Genomic DNA, 18,019 nt, shown 5'->3' on the forward strand with positions numbered 1-18,019 from the left:
AACTTTATCGAGGATTAATTTTATAAACACTGTTAATAGTGAAAATTTTTAGCGTTAAAAGTTTTTTTAAATAAACTTAAAAGGGGTTTTAAAAGCTAAAATATATATTTGAAATTTATAAAAAACCATTGAACAAAACATAAAAAAAATACTAAACTTTAATTTTAAATTAATAACTAATTGCAACATTTTAATATAAATGATAAAAACCAGGCTACTTAATTCAAAAATATGTAATGCTTTGGCGTCTTTTAAAAAATAAAATAACTCATAAAAAATTATGTATTTTATTAACATAGCCGTGTGTTCAACTTTAATTTTTTTTGTATAAAAAAAAAAAAGTTCAAAAAAAAAAGTTTATAAACAATACTGAATTTTTTAATACTTTTGGAACAATTAAAATGATTAGAAAATAAATGCACATTAAATATGGGTCAGACAAAATGACTGATAGATGTTGCTTTTGACTGGACAAGTGCCGTCCAATGTCGGGGGCTTATTTCGAGCCTTGTAAATGCATCCATACATACATACATACATACATACATACATACATACATACATACATACATACATACATACATACATATATACATACATACATACATACATACATACATACATACATACATACATACATACTGATGAACTAGTACCTTTATTTTACCTAGAAATAGATTGTGTACATACAGATCTACCAGTTACATAGTTTCCTGCCTAGAATAATAAATGCTGAATCTTATTGACTCTACTCATAGGTTTTTGTTTGTGCCTCCCCCTGTTATCTCCTAATGATGTTAAAGCTCTAAAACTCTATATACTCTGCAGAATAAAGTTTAGCACCACCTCACTCTATCATGTTTCTCTTTGTTCTATAGAGTTATATAAGTTTAATAGTTGTAAGGCCAGGTGGTAAAAAGGTTTCTGAACTCTGTTGTAGCCCTCAGATAAACTGGTTCCATACACAGCTGCAAAACATCAAGGTATTAACAGCACCATGTTGCGCATAGATGGTGTCCCTGTTAATGCTTTTGATGCGCATTGTCGAGGCGGCATAAGGAGCCCAATGTCACAACTTAGGATTAATTAACAGGACTGAGACAACTGTATAGCTCATTGCTAAGAAGGCCGTGCACTATATATGAATTAGTCAAGTTCTCATTAAACTTAGTCATGTCAAAAGTAACCCAAAATATTAAATATAAAAAACCATTCCCATAACCTAACTCTTTTAATATATCTTTTACAAATATTCATGGTCAGCCAAGTAACTTTCCATCAGTTGAATCTTACCTCTTGCAAAATAATTTAAATTCCGTTTTTTCTTTTTAAGATCTCAGTGTTGATAGGTACTATCCTTTGACTTGCAAAGACTTCAATAGCCACATGCTTGGCTTGGGGGTATACATACGCATCAATTCACCTATTTTTTACATGAAATCAGGTTTGAATACTTTGACTATTCTTTATGTGTTTTCACTTAGTACTGCTTCACTCTATCACCTCTCTCTTTAAGAATATACCCCTTTTACCCAATATTGTTGTTATTGGTGACTTTAATGCTCATCCCACTGAATGGCTAGGCTCTAACACCACTGACCTGTTTGCACTTAATACTATGCCTTCTGCATTTCTCAATCTCTACTCAGATAGTTAACTTTGTGACTCATTTTCTTGACAACCCTATCTTTTTTTTTTTTTTTTTACCTTTACTTCTTCATTTGTGTCTTTTCTCTGACCCTAGCTTATGTTCACTCCTTTTTCTCCCTTAGGTTGTTCTGATCATGCAATGATCATAACAACCTAAGGGAGAAAAAGGAGCGATAAGGAAGGAGTGAGTATAAATCTTTCATCTCATACTTCTTTTTCGGACTCACCCTGTCATCACACTACTTACTATTTGACTGGGGTTCTTTTCCTGATTTTTCTTGTGAGGACCTTTGGGCTGATGTCTTTTCTCTCTCATCTCATAAATGCACCTCTTATGTAACCTCCTGGATTCAGACAGGAATGAAAGCTTTTATTCCTTCTCGTCGGTTTTAAGTCAAGCATCATTCTACTCCATGGTTTTCACCTTCTTGTGCAGCTGCTATATATAATCCTAATCATTATTTTCATCTTTTTAAAAAGAAGAACTCTATTGAGAACAAATGGCTATATATTATAGCAAGAAATCGATGTAAAAAGGTGCGGTCTGATGTTAAGCTCCATTATTCTCAGTTCACTAAATTTTGAATCATATCTCAGAAGTTAGGCTCTGGAGACTTTTCGAAAATCTTCAACAGTGTCATTAACAAGGGTAGGTCTAACATTCCATCTCTAATTCATAGGACTGATCTTATTACCTCTCCCAAGGATAAGGCAGAAATATTTGTAAAGGACTTTTAATTTAATTCGACTCTTGAATCTTATGATCATTCTCTTCCATTCCAATTAAAATTTAACTTATTGTTAGACATTCAAATCACTCAGTTACTAAAGTCACATTTCAATTAAACTCTGCTGCTTGTGGTCCAAACAACATTCCTATAATAGTCTTACAAAATAGTTCTCCAGAACTCTCTTCAATTCTGCCTAAACTGTTTAATAAGTGCTTGACTGAGCCTTGTTTTCCTGTATCCTGGAAAATGACATCTGTTGTTCCAATTTTTTTTAAACTCCAGAGAAAATTTTGACCCCTCCAATTATCATCCAATCAGCCTTCTTTCTGTTATTAGCAAGATCTTCGAGTCTTTGATCAACAAATTGCTCACATCCAATCTTGAGTCAAATAACTTATAGTCTGACAATCAATACGGTTTTTGATCCTCTAGGTCAATGGCTGACTTGCTAACTGCTGTTACTGAAAGATTTTATTGTGCATTAGATGGAGGCGGAGAGGTTAGGGCTATTGCTCTTCACATATCTAAAACTTTATTAAAGTTTGGCATGCTGGTCATCTCGATTAGCTTTCGTTATATGGTGTTTCTGGGAAAGTTTTTAAGATTATCAAAGCATTTCTTTCTGACCCATTCATTTAAATCATCCTTGAAGGCCAACACTCTTCTTCATTTTCAGCAACTTCTAGGGTACCTCAAGGTTTTACTCTTTGTCCTGTTTTGTTTCTTATCTACATTAATGATTTTCCTAACAACCTTACATATAAAGTAGCTCTTTTTGCATAGGAACTTTTGCTCAATTTTATACTCCTATCTTGACAAAAAATTTTCTCTTTTTGATCACTTAAAACAGGCAGCCGATCTTGAATCTGATCTCACTTTTGTAACAGATTGGGGCTCATATTGGCTTGTGAATTTTAACTCCTATAAGACTTAGTTATTTATTGCAACATCTATCACAATACTATCGACATTCCTATATTAATTAATGGCAACCCACTGAGTCCTCTTCTTTACATCTTGGATCAACATTTCCTACTTACCTTTCATGGAAACCACACATACAATCGATCGCCACGTCAGCACCAGCCAAAGTTGCTCCTCTTTATCAGGCTCACCATTTTCTTACTCCTGCCTCCATTCTCTACCTCATAGCTGTTTCTTCTAATAATGCTCTTTCTCTTCTAGACAAGGTCCAAAAACGCATTGTAACATAGTTGGACTGACTTTATCTGCTAAGCTTGAGCCTCTTTCCCATCACCCTAAAGCTGCATCTTTTTCTCTTTTCTCCAAATACTTCCATGAATGCTGTTCAAAGGAGCTATCATCTCTATTTCCATCAACTAAAACCCATTCTTGCTTGACTCATCATTCAGCAATGTCTCATTCATTTACTCTATCTGTCCATGCATGCTCTAAAAACTTTTATTCATCTAGTTTTTTGCCCGCACTTCAACCATTTGAAACTCTCTTCCATCTTCATGTTTTCCTAACTCATAGAACCTACAACTTTTTAAATCTTCTGTTAACCGTTTCCTTACGCTATAACTATTCTATTTTTATTTATAAATATTCTTTTTTTTCTAGTAACTCCCAAATTAATAGTGATTGCAGCCTTTATCGCCTTTAGTGATTGATATATATATTGCTTGCAGCCTTGTTGGGAGTGAATCAGAATAGTAAAAATAAAAAATAGATTTAATATATAATATAATATTTTTTTAATAAACATATTTATTTGGTGCAATACTATTGTCTTGTAGTATTATTTAATGAAATACAAGTTAAATTGTATTAAGTTTATTTAATTTTAATGATGCTTTTTTTTTCTGTATTTCAATAAGTTTTCAATAAAATGTTTAAGATTAACTATGTTTTAATCTATAGGGGAGACCGGGGCTAGTTGGCGGCAAGGGTAAGTTGACGAATTGCGTTTATCTTCAGAGCCTTTCATCAGAAAGTGACAAAAATGACCTTCCTAATTGACCATTTTATCATTTACTATAATATAGTTAGGATTCGCGCATGCGCATGGGAAATATTAAAATTTATGTGCTTTTTGGACAAAAACGTAACTTTTGGAACATCGCTTCATTTTTACTTTACAAAGAAAATAGCTGGTCGTATGAAAAAAAAACTATTGTAAAAGTTTCAGTCACAATTGGTTTACTATATCCAGTCAGACTTTGCCATTTTTCAAGATCTATAGACTGCTTATTGAAAAAAAGGCTTTCGGGGTAAGTTGACAAAATTTTCACGGGGTAAGTTGGCTCATAGCATTTACTATGGAAAAAAATACATATTTTTATAAAGTTAATTTTTTTTTTTTTAATTTTAAACAATATTGAATAAACTTACCTTTACAAAAAAATTAAAAAAAAAATTTTTTTAAGTTTTTTTTTCACATAAAAAGTAGGATACTTTGTTTCTGCTGTTATATGTACTAATATTTGATACCAGCTAAAACCAATATTAAATTTTTGGCTTAAATTTGTTGCCAAAATTAATAGTAAAAAAATGTTGTTAACTTTGCACTTAATAATACATTATTTTTCATTTTTATAGTTTGCGCCAACTTACCCCGTGGTGGGGTAAAATGGCGCAATTTTTTTTTTTTTTGAGGGCCTGTAAATGAATGCTAATTTTATCAATTACCCAAATTCATACTCTTTAAGACTAAACTTTAATATTTTCAAAAAAATATGCTATTTGGGCTACAGAGCTCATAGAGTAAAAACCAAGCCAACTAGCCCCAGTCTCCCCTACTTATATTTTTAACATCACAGCCAACAGAAAATCGTAGGTTTTAATCTACCTTTATCTTTAGTTTAATGGTTTGTATTTAACTTAATGTTTAAACTTTACAACTACTTATGCAGTACTTTAAATTACATTTATTTTTTAGTAATTTGCTAAGTTTAGAAGTTGCAGTTTTTTTTGCAGTTGTTCTGTTTAGTTATGATGATAATAATAACAATAAGATGTTAAATATATTCCATTTTAAATGCATTTTTTTTTTAATTTTATATGTAAAAAAAAAAAAAACTTTAAATTTCATTTGATTATATCGAAATTATAAACAATTTTATTATTTATTATAAAAGATTTGATTTGTTGCTTATTGTGAGTTGAATTTTAACATATTAGTTAATATAAATAGAGGCAGCATTATTTAGTCATCATTATTTAATCATCATCAATTTATCACTTTACCGACTTAGGTTATTGACTTTTTAAAATGTATTTAAGTTTTTATTTCCATTATAAGTTGTTATTTGTATTCATGATTCAATTTATTCTTACTAATTATTACTTTTAGAACTAATTTATGGCTCTGATATTATATATATATATATATATATATTTTTTTTGAGATATATTTTTTGTTTTACTTTATTGACATTCAAACAAAAACTAATGAATATCATAAAGGATTAAGACAATTAATAGTCCAGAATGATAGTAGTCCAGAGTATCAAGTTGAGTTTAATTAAGAAAGTGTGATGTTACTTTGATTTTTTTAAATGTTTAACTGAAAAAATATTTCTATATTTTATTTTAATATAATATATATATATAAAACAATAACAATCGTTTTTTTCAGAAATTAGTTATGATTAAATAAAAAATACAAATGCACTTACAGTTACTTTAAAATTACCCAAATTGCATGCTGATAATATAGGAATCTTCCAGTATAACTCATACACAAACCTAATTTTAAAAAATTACGAACCAAAAAAATACAAAAAATTTTTTTTTAATGTTTTTATTAAATTCAATTAATAAAACATTGATATTTGTCTTGTTTTAAATAGATTTGTTTTTATTAAAAGCTTTTGCAAGATAAATTTTTTATATTTTGTTCAATTTATATTATCTGATTAGAAAAAAAATCTGCATAAAAAATAATAACTACCACATTTTAAAAGTAAATTTTTAATTTATTTTTAAGTTAGTTTTTTTATAAGATTTTTCTCATGAATTAAATTTTAAAAAACTTATCAAAAGTCTCATTGAGACTAATACATTTTTATTTATTTGAGAATCATTAAGATTCTTATCTAAAGTTATTAAACTAACTATAGGAATATTCTTAAATAATTATTTATGAAATGATAGATAAATTCCTTAATGCTTTTGGAACTTTTATCATAACTTTTTTTTCTATATTTTGAAGGTTATCTATATGCTGTTGTGGTATTTCAATGTTTTATATTGACAAGTTATGCAATAAAAAATATTGAAATACCACAACAGCATACACCACCAACCATTTCGAGAAAATCTAATCACTTAATTAATAGATGTTGCTTTAACATCAACAAATACTTGGATTCATATTAAGAAGATATCAAAGAAGAATAAATTGAAAAAACTTTTGTTGTTAGTAGGAACAAAAATTATTCGGCCATTTCAACTCTCTATGATCTAAATTAAATAGATAATATTACTCTGAAGCAAAATCAAATTTAAATGAATGTTCTGATACAAGTTCTTTTATACAAAGCATAAAAAATTTTCCAAGTATAACAACATAGCAAAGGTTAAAAAAAGCTTAAAAACAAAATATAATAAATTTGATAAATTTAGTAAAGTAAAAAACAAAAAGTTAAAAAAAGCAATAAAAAAAAAAATATTATTAATAAATAAATACAAAAGAACTAAAATAAACACAAGATGCATTCAAAAGAAGAAATGTGTAAATTATCTGATCTAGTCACTGATTCAGAAAAATCATCAATAAAAACATCTTCAAAATAGTCTGTAGATTCAATTGCATTGACATGATTACATTCAGAAATAGTCTAAAAATGATGTACTGCTATGTCTTTTAGAAATGTTTAAAACACTAATGATTTAAATTTTTCTTTTCCTTATTCTCTTATCTCTTGGATTTAAATATGATGATTTCCACCTGAAAATTGTTGATAAGAACAATCAAATCAGTTCAATAAAAGTTATCGCAGTGTGTTTTAAAGCTGAAATAATTTGCTTACTTAGGCAGCCATGTCTTTTTTTTTGTTAAAAATTTTCCCATATTTGAAGCCAAAGGTAGAAATTTTTTTAAATAAATAAATGATCATTGCTAAATGGTCAAACAACCTCCTCCAACAGTCAAAAATCCTCTATTTACATAAATTTCATCCAAAAGAAGTTTAACAATTTGCTGAAAATCTTCCATTAAATTACAGTTGCTTTTAAAAAAAAAGGCATGGTTATTTTGATCTAATAATTCTATTAATTGAAGAAGCAGTATAAAATTTTTTAAGATTGGACAAAATAGCTTTATTATGTACTATGTTATAAACAGATTGTGAAATACATTTTAAATAAAAACTGAAAGCCATAGTATTGGAACTAAATTGATTTGCGAATTGTGGTAGTGGCGTAGTGGTAGTGGTGTAAAGGTGTAGTTGTAGTGGTTTTGTATTATAGTATTGGTAGAGCATTTGCCTTATAAGTTAGAAGTAATGAGTTCCATCCCCACTACATTCCTAGTAGTACTGTGTTTAACTTATTTCTACATGCAGCGGCTTTGTTCGTCAAGGTTTTGGAGTTATAGAGTTGAGAGATGGTTTAACCACAACTAAAAGTAGGCTCTTTGACTGTAGTGGAAATTTAAATACATACATATATATATATATATATATATATATATATATATATATATATATATATATATATATATATATATATATATATATATATATATATATATATATATATATATATATATATATATATATATATATGTATATATATATATATATATATATATATATATATATATATATATATATATATATATATATATATATATATATATATATATATATATATATACATAGAGAGAGAGATAGAGAGAGAGAGAGGTTGAAAAAATAAATAATAGTTTTATTTGTTCACATAAAAATACTAAACATTAATTAACATCAATAGAATATTCATCACTGTTTCTAACTCATTCATATTGACTATTTAAATTACATTGAATTGTTAAAACATAATTTGAAATGGGCATGATATTTTTTATTACCAGGAAAAAATTAACGACAAGTGTTATCATCAACAGTTAACATTTGGATTATTGAGTCTAATAAGAAAGCTTACATTCAACATTGTATACCATTAAGCCACCAAACTGCTGTCTATCTTTAAATGACCAGCAAAAACTTTAACAAGTAGGTTATTGTGACCTTTTAAAGATAGTAGGATTGTTGGCATATCTATATCATCAATCATATAAATACAAATATAGTTTAGTTACAAATACAAATGTAGTTTGGTTTATGCAAAACAACCCATTCAGATTTATTACTTCTATAACTATAAATTTTAATGGAAAACTCACCAAAATATTCAAATTTGTCCATCTCCAGCCATTTTTTCAAATCTTTCCTCATCCTAGTTAATAAACTCTGCTTGACAACAATCTATATCTTTGCGTTTCAAGGAGGATTAACTTGATAAATAAAAGGGAATGTTAAGAAATAAGTATGAGTAAGCATCTGGTGTTTATTTTGGTCTTTTTCTCATGTATCAACAGGAGCAATAAATGAAGAAATAAAATGTCCCATACAAACAGTTCACACAATAGTTTTATTTAAAGGAATTAAATTTTCTTGAGGAATTCAATAAACCAATAATTCTATCATCTTTAGATTTGTTGGAAATTTAAAAAAACTAACTTTATCACATGGATGATTGATTGATGATGAATAGTTACCTCTGCAGCCAGTGACACAGCAGTGTTGAGGTATTTAAAAGGCCTATGACGTCTATATGAAATCTAAGGGTTGGTAAAAAAGCCAGGTTTTTTTTAAAAAAACTCAACCCAATGGTTTTGTTTTTTAGGTAATTGTTGTTTTTTTTAGGTTTTATTTTTGATTTCGGGGTTTGAACAATTTTTTCAAATTTAATACTTTTGCTTATTTTGACATGTTTTGCTGACCATGCAATGTACAGACAAGGGCTATTCTAGTAAAAAAATTTGAGTGGCAGTACCTCCCCTATCCCAGAAAAATTTAGCGGAAAATCTGAGTCATTTCGCGAATAAAACAATTTTTGCAGTAAAAGCGTAAAAAAGAAAGTCCTTAAACTTTAATTTGGGCAGCACCCAAATACGATTGACGCTGTCAAAAATGGTCTAGAATAGCCCCTGACAGACCATGTAATTTACAGACTAATTGTGGTAGTAATACAGTTAAATTACAGAGTAATTTAACTGTATTACTATCACAAAGAAGATTTTGAAAATACAAATATTCAGATAGTAATCCATTTTAATGATTTTATGATCAGGCTTAGTTCTTAAATAATCTGGATTCTTTTCATTAACTTTTTTTTTAAACATTCTAAATTTGATTTTGAAAGTCAAGTGATTTGATATTTATTTTTAAAATTTAGTAACAAAATTATAAACTAAACTTAAACCAATATATCACATAAAATACCTGAAAATATATAAAAAATAATACCTGGAAATAAAGATTAAATTATGCAAAACACTTTAGTTATCCATGGTCCCACAGTTAAAAGCTTCAAACTTTATATTTCTACATGGATAGTAGTGTTTATATTAAATTTATTTTAATGTGTCTTTATGAATAATTTATTATAATTAAAAGGAAGTAAAAAGTGCTGAACCTAATTTCCATTGTAAATATCAAGTTCAAAATACAAATAAAATGTAGCACCATCAAATGTGGTATCATGCTTTCTAAAATTCTTCCTATCAGAGAGTCCAAAAGGACTCTCTGATAGGAAGTATTACTCCGGCTTTATATCTGGAATAGATGGTTCACCATCTATGATTAGAATAAAGTCAGGTCAGGTTATCCTGCTACTGGTAACTTGTAACCCAGTACAATCTGCTTCATGCCCTGCTGCCTTGTAGGATACATCTTTTTAGGCAAAGGCTAGGAGATACCAACTCTGACTTAAAACACCCCCTGCTTTGGGGCTCTTGGTTGAGTAAAAGCTAGAGATGGTGTCTTGATAAAAATACTCATCTTGGGCAGATGTTAAATGCACCCAGCTATTGTCTTGTAGAAGGCCTCCTAGGCAAAGACTTAAGGGGTAAACAGATACTATCTGTTGACCAGCCTCGCACCCCTTTTCCATCTATTAGGCTGGCGCAGATGTATTTTTAATACATTGTTTCCAGTTAAGGATGTTGAATGCTGGATCTTCTTGACTCAATGCATGGGTTTTGCTTGTGTCTCTATTTTTATGACTAGGCAACTCACTCTATTATCTCCTAATAAGGGTACAGCTCTAAAACTTAGTTTTATGGTTCTAAGGCCAGCTGAGGCAATTGCTTGGGCTATTAAACAGTGTTCTGAGTACTATCTATGCTTTGAGTCAAGTTCTTCAATCAAATTTAAAAATGAATAAAGTACCAAAAAACTATAAAACACAAAAAGTCATCACCATCACCAAGTTCTCTAAACCTATCATTCACTAATATTCGTAGTCTTCGAAGTAACTTTTCTTCTGTTGAGTCTTATCTCTTACAAAGTTCACCAGGCCTACTTGCTCCTTGTGAGACTAATTTGAGATCAGCTGTCTCATCTTGTGATCTTAGTGTTGATGGTTATCTTCCTTTAATTCGTTAAGACTGCAATAGTCGTATGCTTGGCCAGGGAATTTACATTCGTAAGAATTCACCCATTTGTTGTGAAACTAGGTTTGAATCCACAGACTATTCTTTCATGTGCTTTTGTTTAGCACCACTTCACTCTATTGCCTTTCTCTTTGTTCTATATCGTTCTCCTTCATCTCAAGACTGCACTCTATTTAATGTTATTTCAAATCATATTGACCAAGCCCTCTCTCTTTATCCAACAGCTAATATAGTTGCTGTTGGTGACTTTAATGCTCACCACACTGAATGGCTTGGCTCTAGTGTCAGTGATTATGCAGGCATTAAAGCCCACAACTTTTGCCTTTCTCTATCTTTAACTCAAATAGTCAACTTTCCAACTCGCTTTCCTGACAACCCAAATCATTTACCTTCTCTACTCGACTTATGTCTTGTTTCTGATCCTAGTCAGTGCTCAGTTTCTCCACATTCACCATTAGGTGCTTCTGATCACAGTTTGATCTTTCTAAAACTAATATCTCATTCTTCATCACCTAAATTCCCCTATTATCGAACCTCTTACAACTACAGTAAAGCTGACTGGGATTCTTTCCGTGATTTTCTTCGTGATGGCCCTTGGGTAGAAATCTTTTGTCTTCCTGTCAACGAATGTGCTTCTTACATAACTTCTTGGATTCAAGCTGGCATGGAATCTTTTGTTACCTCTCGACAATTCCAGGTCAAGCCTCACTCTCCTCCATGGTTTTCCTCACACTGTGCTGCTGCAATTGCCAACCAAAACTGTTACTTCCATATTTATCAGCAAAACAATTCTCCAGAAAACAGACGCCTGTTTATTACTGCTAGAAACAATTGTAAAAAGGTTTTGTCTAAAGCCAAAACCCGCTATTCTCAGGTCATGAAATCTTGTATTTCATCTCAAAAATTAGGTTCTTGTAACTTCTGAAGATTCTATAATAGTATCGATAATAAGGGCAAATTTGTAATTTCACCTCTCTTGCATGGTTTAGACTTTGTCACCTCACTTAAAGACAAAGCTGAATTGTTTGCTAAGAACTTTTCATCAATATCATCTCTTGATTCCACTAGTTGCATTCTACCTGATATTGCCAACAAACAGGTTGATCCATTGCTTGACATTCATATCACTCCAGCTTCTGTATCTAAAGTGATTTCCTGCCTAGACTCTTCTACAGCTTGTGGCCCGGACAACGTACCTGTTATTGTCTTGCAGAAGTGTCCTCCAGAGCTATCGCCTATACTCTCAAAACTATTCAACAAGTGCTTATCAGAGTCTTGTTTTCCAGCATGCTGGAGAGCGGCATCTGTTATCCCTATCTTCAAAAATTCTGGAGAGCGATCTGATTTGTCTAACTACCGTCCCATTAGTCTTCTTCTTATCATAAGCAAGGTTTTTGAATCTTTAATTAACAAACACTTAATTTCTCATCTTGAATCTAATAACTTACTTTCTGACCATCAATATGGATTTCGATCTTCTCGTTCTACAGCTGATTTGCTAACAGTAATAACTGATAGGTTTTATCGTGCATAAGATAAAGGTGAAGAGGTTAAGGCCATCGCTTTTGACATTTCAAAAGCTTTTGATAAAGTTTGGCATGCTGGTCTTCTCCATAAACTTTCTTCTTATGGTGTATCTGGCAACATCTTTAAGATTGAATTCTTCCTTTCCAATCGTAGTATAAAAGTTTTCCTCAATGGACAGCACTCTTCTTCTTATTCTGTAACTTCAGGGGTTCCTCAAGGTTCTATTCTTGGTCCTATACTCTTTTTAATTTACATTAAAGATCTTCCAGATATTCTCACATTTAAGGTGGCATTGTTTGCTGATGATACTACCATTTATTCTTGTCGTGATAAGAAACCAACACTCTCTGATTGCTTGGAGGGTGCATTCGAGCTTGAAAAGGATCTCACTTCTGCTACGGCATGGGGCTCACAGTGGCTGGTGAACTTCAATACAAATAAAACTCAATTTTTTTCAACTAATCGTTGTTGCAATAATTTAGATCCTCCTATATTTATGAACGGTGATGTACTTGATGAGTCATCTACTCTTCATCTTTTAAGATTAACTCTTACTTTGGATCTTTCTTGGAAACCATTTTTCAAATCAGTTGCAAAATTAGCATCTGCTAAGGTTGCATCTCTTTATCGAGCTCGTCACTTTCTTACTTCGCATTCTATTCTCTATCTCTATAAATCCCAAAACCTGCCTTGTATGGAATACTGTTGCCATATCTGGGGCAGATCTTCTGATGATGTCCTTTCTCTTTTCAATGTGCAAAAGCGCATTGTAAACATAGTTGGACCTGCTCTTGCAGCCAACCTCCAACCATTATCACATCGTCGTAATGTTGCTTTTTCTCTTTTCTACAAATACTATAATGGGCACTGCTCTAAAGAGCTAGCGTCTCTTGTGCCATCTACTAAAATTCATTCTCGTGTTACTCGTCATTCAATTAAGTGTCATCCTTTTTCTGTGACTGTTCCTAAGTGCTCCAAAAACGCTTATTTGTCTAGTTTTTTTCCTCGAACATCAGTTCTTTGGAATTCACTTCCTTCATCTTGCTTTCCTGATTCATATAATTTGCAATCTTTAAGTCGTCCGTCAATCGTTATCTTGCTCTACAATCTTCATCTTTTCTCTTTCAGTAATTTCCAACTTTAATTAGTGGCTGCTTGCAGCCTTGTTGGAACCGAAGATGTTTAAAAAAAAAAAAAATCTTTACTTTTTCATATTCTCTGGTGTTCATAAGCTGTAAACATATTCATTGATTTATTATCTGCTATAAGAAAAAAAATTTATGATACATATTGACTTGGAACTTATAGTTTTTAGGCCCAGAGTCCTGGAGTCCAAAAGTCTTTGCCGTTATTATACCTAAGGACTCTGGGTTCAAAAATTTTATTTTCCTCTATACTAAAAGTCTTCATTTTTTTTCCATTAGTAGCCCACAAGTTTTTTTATATTTTTAAAACTCCTGGTTACCAAAAACTAGGAAAAAGTATTATTTTTTTGTAACTTTCAAATCCCGAGTCCCATTTGGAACTTTGCATCCCTGCTTCCTATAGTGAAATTTATGACTTAAATAAATTATTCATAGAAAATATAATTAATTATGATTAATATACCAGCTAACTGAGTGGTTGTTGTTCTTGATTTTGGTTGAGGTCGCTGGGTAAATGCCTATTAAGTAGTGAGGAAAGTCAGAGTTTGATGCCCCTTGTCTTGTAGCCAAAGATTTGCTTTTTTGTTTTTTTCAACGTTAAAGTACCAGGTGGTAACTGCCAACTCAAGATGTGGGCATATATAGGTGGTGTAAAGTTTTTTACCATATTTTGGTGTCTCTGCTGATAACGGTGTGTTTTAAGATTCTAAAGACAATATTGACCTAGGCAGTGGCAATTTTGGTTTTGATCTATATATATTTATACTTTATGTTGTTGGCTTGATCTATATATATTTGGGCTTGATCTATATATATTTAGGCTTGATCTATATATATTTATACTTTATGTTGTTGGTAATTTGAATGCCTTTTGCCTTTTTTGAATGTTGTTGACTCTGTTCTGCTGACTTTGTTATCGGAGTTATGCTTGTTCATTGAGAAAACGTGTGGCAAAATTTTGTATTAGCTTGAACATTTTAATTAGAACATAGAGCAATAGGGCAATACATAATATAATATAATAGTACTTTCACAAGTACCTAAATGTAAACACAACTATATGCATATATTTATTAAACATATCTGTTGAACAATGAACATATCGTAACATAATGATGTTCATTGTTCATGCTGAGCACTAATATAAATAGAAAAAAACTAGTTCAATAAATTTTTTTGATTATAAAGAAAAAAGTAACAGAATACACATTTACTAATTGAGAAGTAACATGAAATTGTGTTTTAATACGTGTAGCAAGAGATGAAAGCTTATTTGAGCACCAATACTGGTTGCTTGTAGTAATAGCATTTAGAATAAAAAAAGGGATGCAAATTTACAATGTTGTGGCAGGTGCTTGAGCTTGACTGAAAAATTTATCTCCAGTATACCTATGGGGACAAAAGTGGATTAAAAATGATTAAAGTTTTTTTTAAATAAAAAAGTATTAAAAAACTCACCAAATTAAAGACATACACAGTCCAATTAAACCACCAACAAGTTGGTTATCTAAGCTCTGACAAATCAGAAATGGTGCTCCTACTACAGATATTATAGCCGATAACACCATTGTTACAAAGACTAAAATATTAAAAGCAGTCGTTAAAACATAAATTTGTAAATGAAACTTTACAAAATTTTATTTAAATACTTGAAAGATAAGTTTTATATTCTTAAAATATATCTTTTAAATACCTGAAAGGTAACTTGGTAATAAAGATAATTTCTCGGCCATTTTCACTCCAACAACATCAGAATATTCAGAAAAAATAACTGAACAACATGATGATGCAGTTAAACCAAATGACAAAGCATAACCAAAGCGATTCTCATAAGAGTCAAGCATGTTAACAGGACTTAAATATAAAATGATCTTAAAAAGTTCATTAATATAACATTAAAAGTTGCAGATATCAAAAAGCAGAAACGAAAAAATATTCATAAATAGTATTGTTAAATTTCCATTTAATTTTAACAATAGTTACACATCATATTTGAAAAAATACATTGCATAAAAGTAATTACAAAATTGTTTGGTGTAAATCAAATAAGTGGGTTTAACTAACTCTTCAAAATAAAACAAGAACTTCAGTCAAAACTTGTTTTTGATAAATTTCAATTTTAATCCAAATAAATGTAATATAATTATGAATTTATTTATAAATTTTTAACTGCCGTTACTTTAGACATGACAACTTTGGACAAAAATTTAATATTTATTTTATATACATTTACAATTAATATCTCTTTACATTTATTAGTATACTAGCAAACATAAAAATAATAATAAACAGTTAATTATATTTAGTCATATAATATATATAGAATCATAAAATATAGTCATAAATAATATAGATGTTATATTAATCTAAATAAAGTCTTTAATATTTGTTCAAAGTTGCAATATGTTAAATGATACTCCAGTTCACAGTTTAAACATTAAAACAAATTAAATTATGAAAATAAAAACATACACAAGGCAACCAGGTCGACCCCAACATAATGTTGTTGCTAAAAACTTCCTTTTAGTAAAAAACATCATAATAATCACGAAGATATACTAAACAAACAAAAAATGTTTTTAAGTAATTCACAAAACAAAAATATTAAAACTTCTTAAAATCATTCAGAGACATGATTTGGAATATGACTGGAATGATTTTAAGAAATTGACAAGCACATTCAATACAATAATTTAAACTTTTTAATGTTTTTATAGATCACTTATTTTTCATAGCTATGTATATGAGGATAAGATCTATAATAAATACCAAAAAATCTTACAGCTAATGAACATATAAATGTAATCGGATTAGAATTCCATCCGTTTATATTACAATTAAAACTTGGTTGATCAAGGTAGAAACTAAACGAAAAAATTACATTGTTATTTTGTAAATAAAAATATTCAAAAAATAAAACTATTTAATTGAAACATTAAGCCAAAAAAATATTTACCATGAGGAGAAAATTGATTTTGTGATTTCATTTGATGCAAACGTATGATTGAATATAGTGGCTGTATTATTCAATAGAGTGGTTGCAATTACAATACAGGGGCGTGTTGTGTTGAAGAAATCAAAAACTTCTTTACTTGCAATCCCAGTTGCTGTTGCAATATTTTGAACTTCAATACTATTGATGGAATTTACATAGTTCAATAGTTGACTTGGCTCATTACTTTTACTTAAGTAACCATAGTTTATTAGAGTTAATGCAATAGAAGATATTCTTTCTTGATTCATAACCATTTCAAACTTGTATGTATTTTGTTTATGTTGTATATTATATTATTGTCTAAAGCAGCGTCTGAACAAATGCTGTATTGCATGGAGATCTTGATAATGTAAAAACTAGTATAAAATTATAACTTCTTAAATTGAAAATCTATATTTAAAAAATCTAAAGTTATTTAACAAAAAATGCAAAAACCTTTTTTGGGATAATTAGTTTAATATAAACAGTTTATAGGTTATAGGAATATAGGAATTTTAGGTTATAGGTTAAAGGAATTTTCAAATTATTTTTGAATTATTTATTTTTCATAGTATTTGTAATGCTATGAAAATATAAGATAAAAAACAACAAAAAAGATCATATTCTGTACAAACTTATTCCTAACAATCAATAAACCAAACTTCACACAGTTAGGGCTTCTCTAATGCAATATATAAAAAAAAACAAAAAAAAAACAGGTTAAATTTCTCAAAATTAATAACACAAATAATTATTTTATCAGCAAATTACTGATCAAATTTTATTTGATAAAAATTCATTATTTTTTAACAACTCGTGATCTTGAATATAATCTATGTTTATATGAGAGCTTTGTATGGTGCTTGCAGCGGCTGATGACCTTTAACACAAACAAAATCAGTTTTTAATCACCACGTGGTTCAAATATTAATGAATGGCAATACTTTGCTTTTCTGACTTTTTATTTATTCTGAATATCTTTCGCTACCTCTTAAAGAAATTATATAAAAAATTTTGATAAAAAATCTGCTAAAATTGCCTCTTATTTGACCATTTTTTTTACTCCTGAATCTAGTCTTTACCTTTATAAATGTCTTATTTGTCATTGTATAAAACACTGTTGTCTGGTATTTGTCTTTGTATAGAATACTTGTTGTACTTGGTCTAGTTCTTCTAACAAGACCCTCTTTTTTTCTGACAAGATCAAAAAAAGCATAGTAAATATTGTTGAATATGTTCTAGTTGCTAACATTGAGCCTCTGTCCGATTGTCATAACTTTGCTTTTTTTTTCTCTTATCTGCAATACTACTTGGTCTTATCAGGTCCCTATCATCACTTGTTCCATCAACCAAAACTCAATCTCCT

The 18,019-nt window shown here is 29.7% G+C and overlaps 1 protein-coding gene across 4 annotated transcripts in view; it reads right to left on the reverse strand.

Annotated features, from left to right (window-relative positions):
* Positions 1–18,019, reverse strand: part of LOC105849595 (stimulated by retinoic acid gene 6 protein-like) — a 159,634-nt gene that overhangs the window by 124,335 nt on the left and 17,280 nt on the right. For all 4 annotated transcript variants that reach the window (XM_065816702.1, XM_065816705.1, XM_065816703.1 and 1 more), the window contains exons 2-7: positions 16,636–17,030; positions 16,462–16,543; positions 16,152–16,237; positions 15,373–15,533; positions 15,138–15,258; positions 6,023–6,092 (exon numbers count right to left, since the gene is read on the reverse strand). In XM_065816702.1, the coding sequence (XP_065672774.1) occupies positions 6,023–6,092; positions 15,138–15,258; positions 15,373–15,533; positions 16,152–16,237; positions 16,462–16,543; positions 16,636–16,928 (813 nt within the window). In that variant the 5' untranslated portion in view covers positions 16,929–17,030. The remainder of the gene's footprint in view (positions 1–6,022; positions 6,093–15,137; positions 15,259–15,372; positions 15,534–16,151; positions 16,238–16,461; positions 16,544–16,635; positions 17,031–18,019) is intronic.

This window comes from Hydra vulgaris, chromosome 13 (genome assembly GCF_038396675.1).
Source record: "Hydra vulgaris chromosome 13, alternate assembly HydraT2T_AEP".
Lineage (NCBI taxonomy): Eukaryota > Metazoa > Cnidaria > Hydrozoa > Anthoathecata > Hydridae > Hydra > Hydra vulgaris.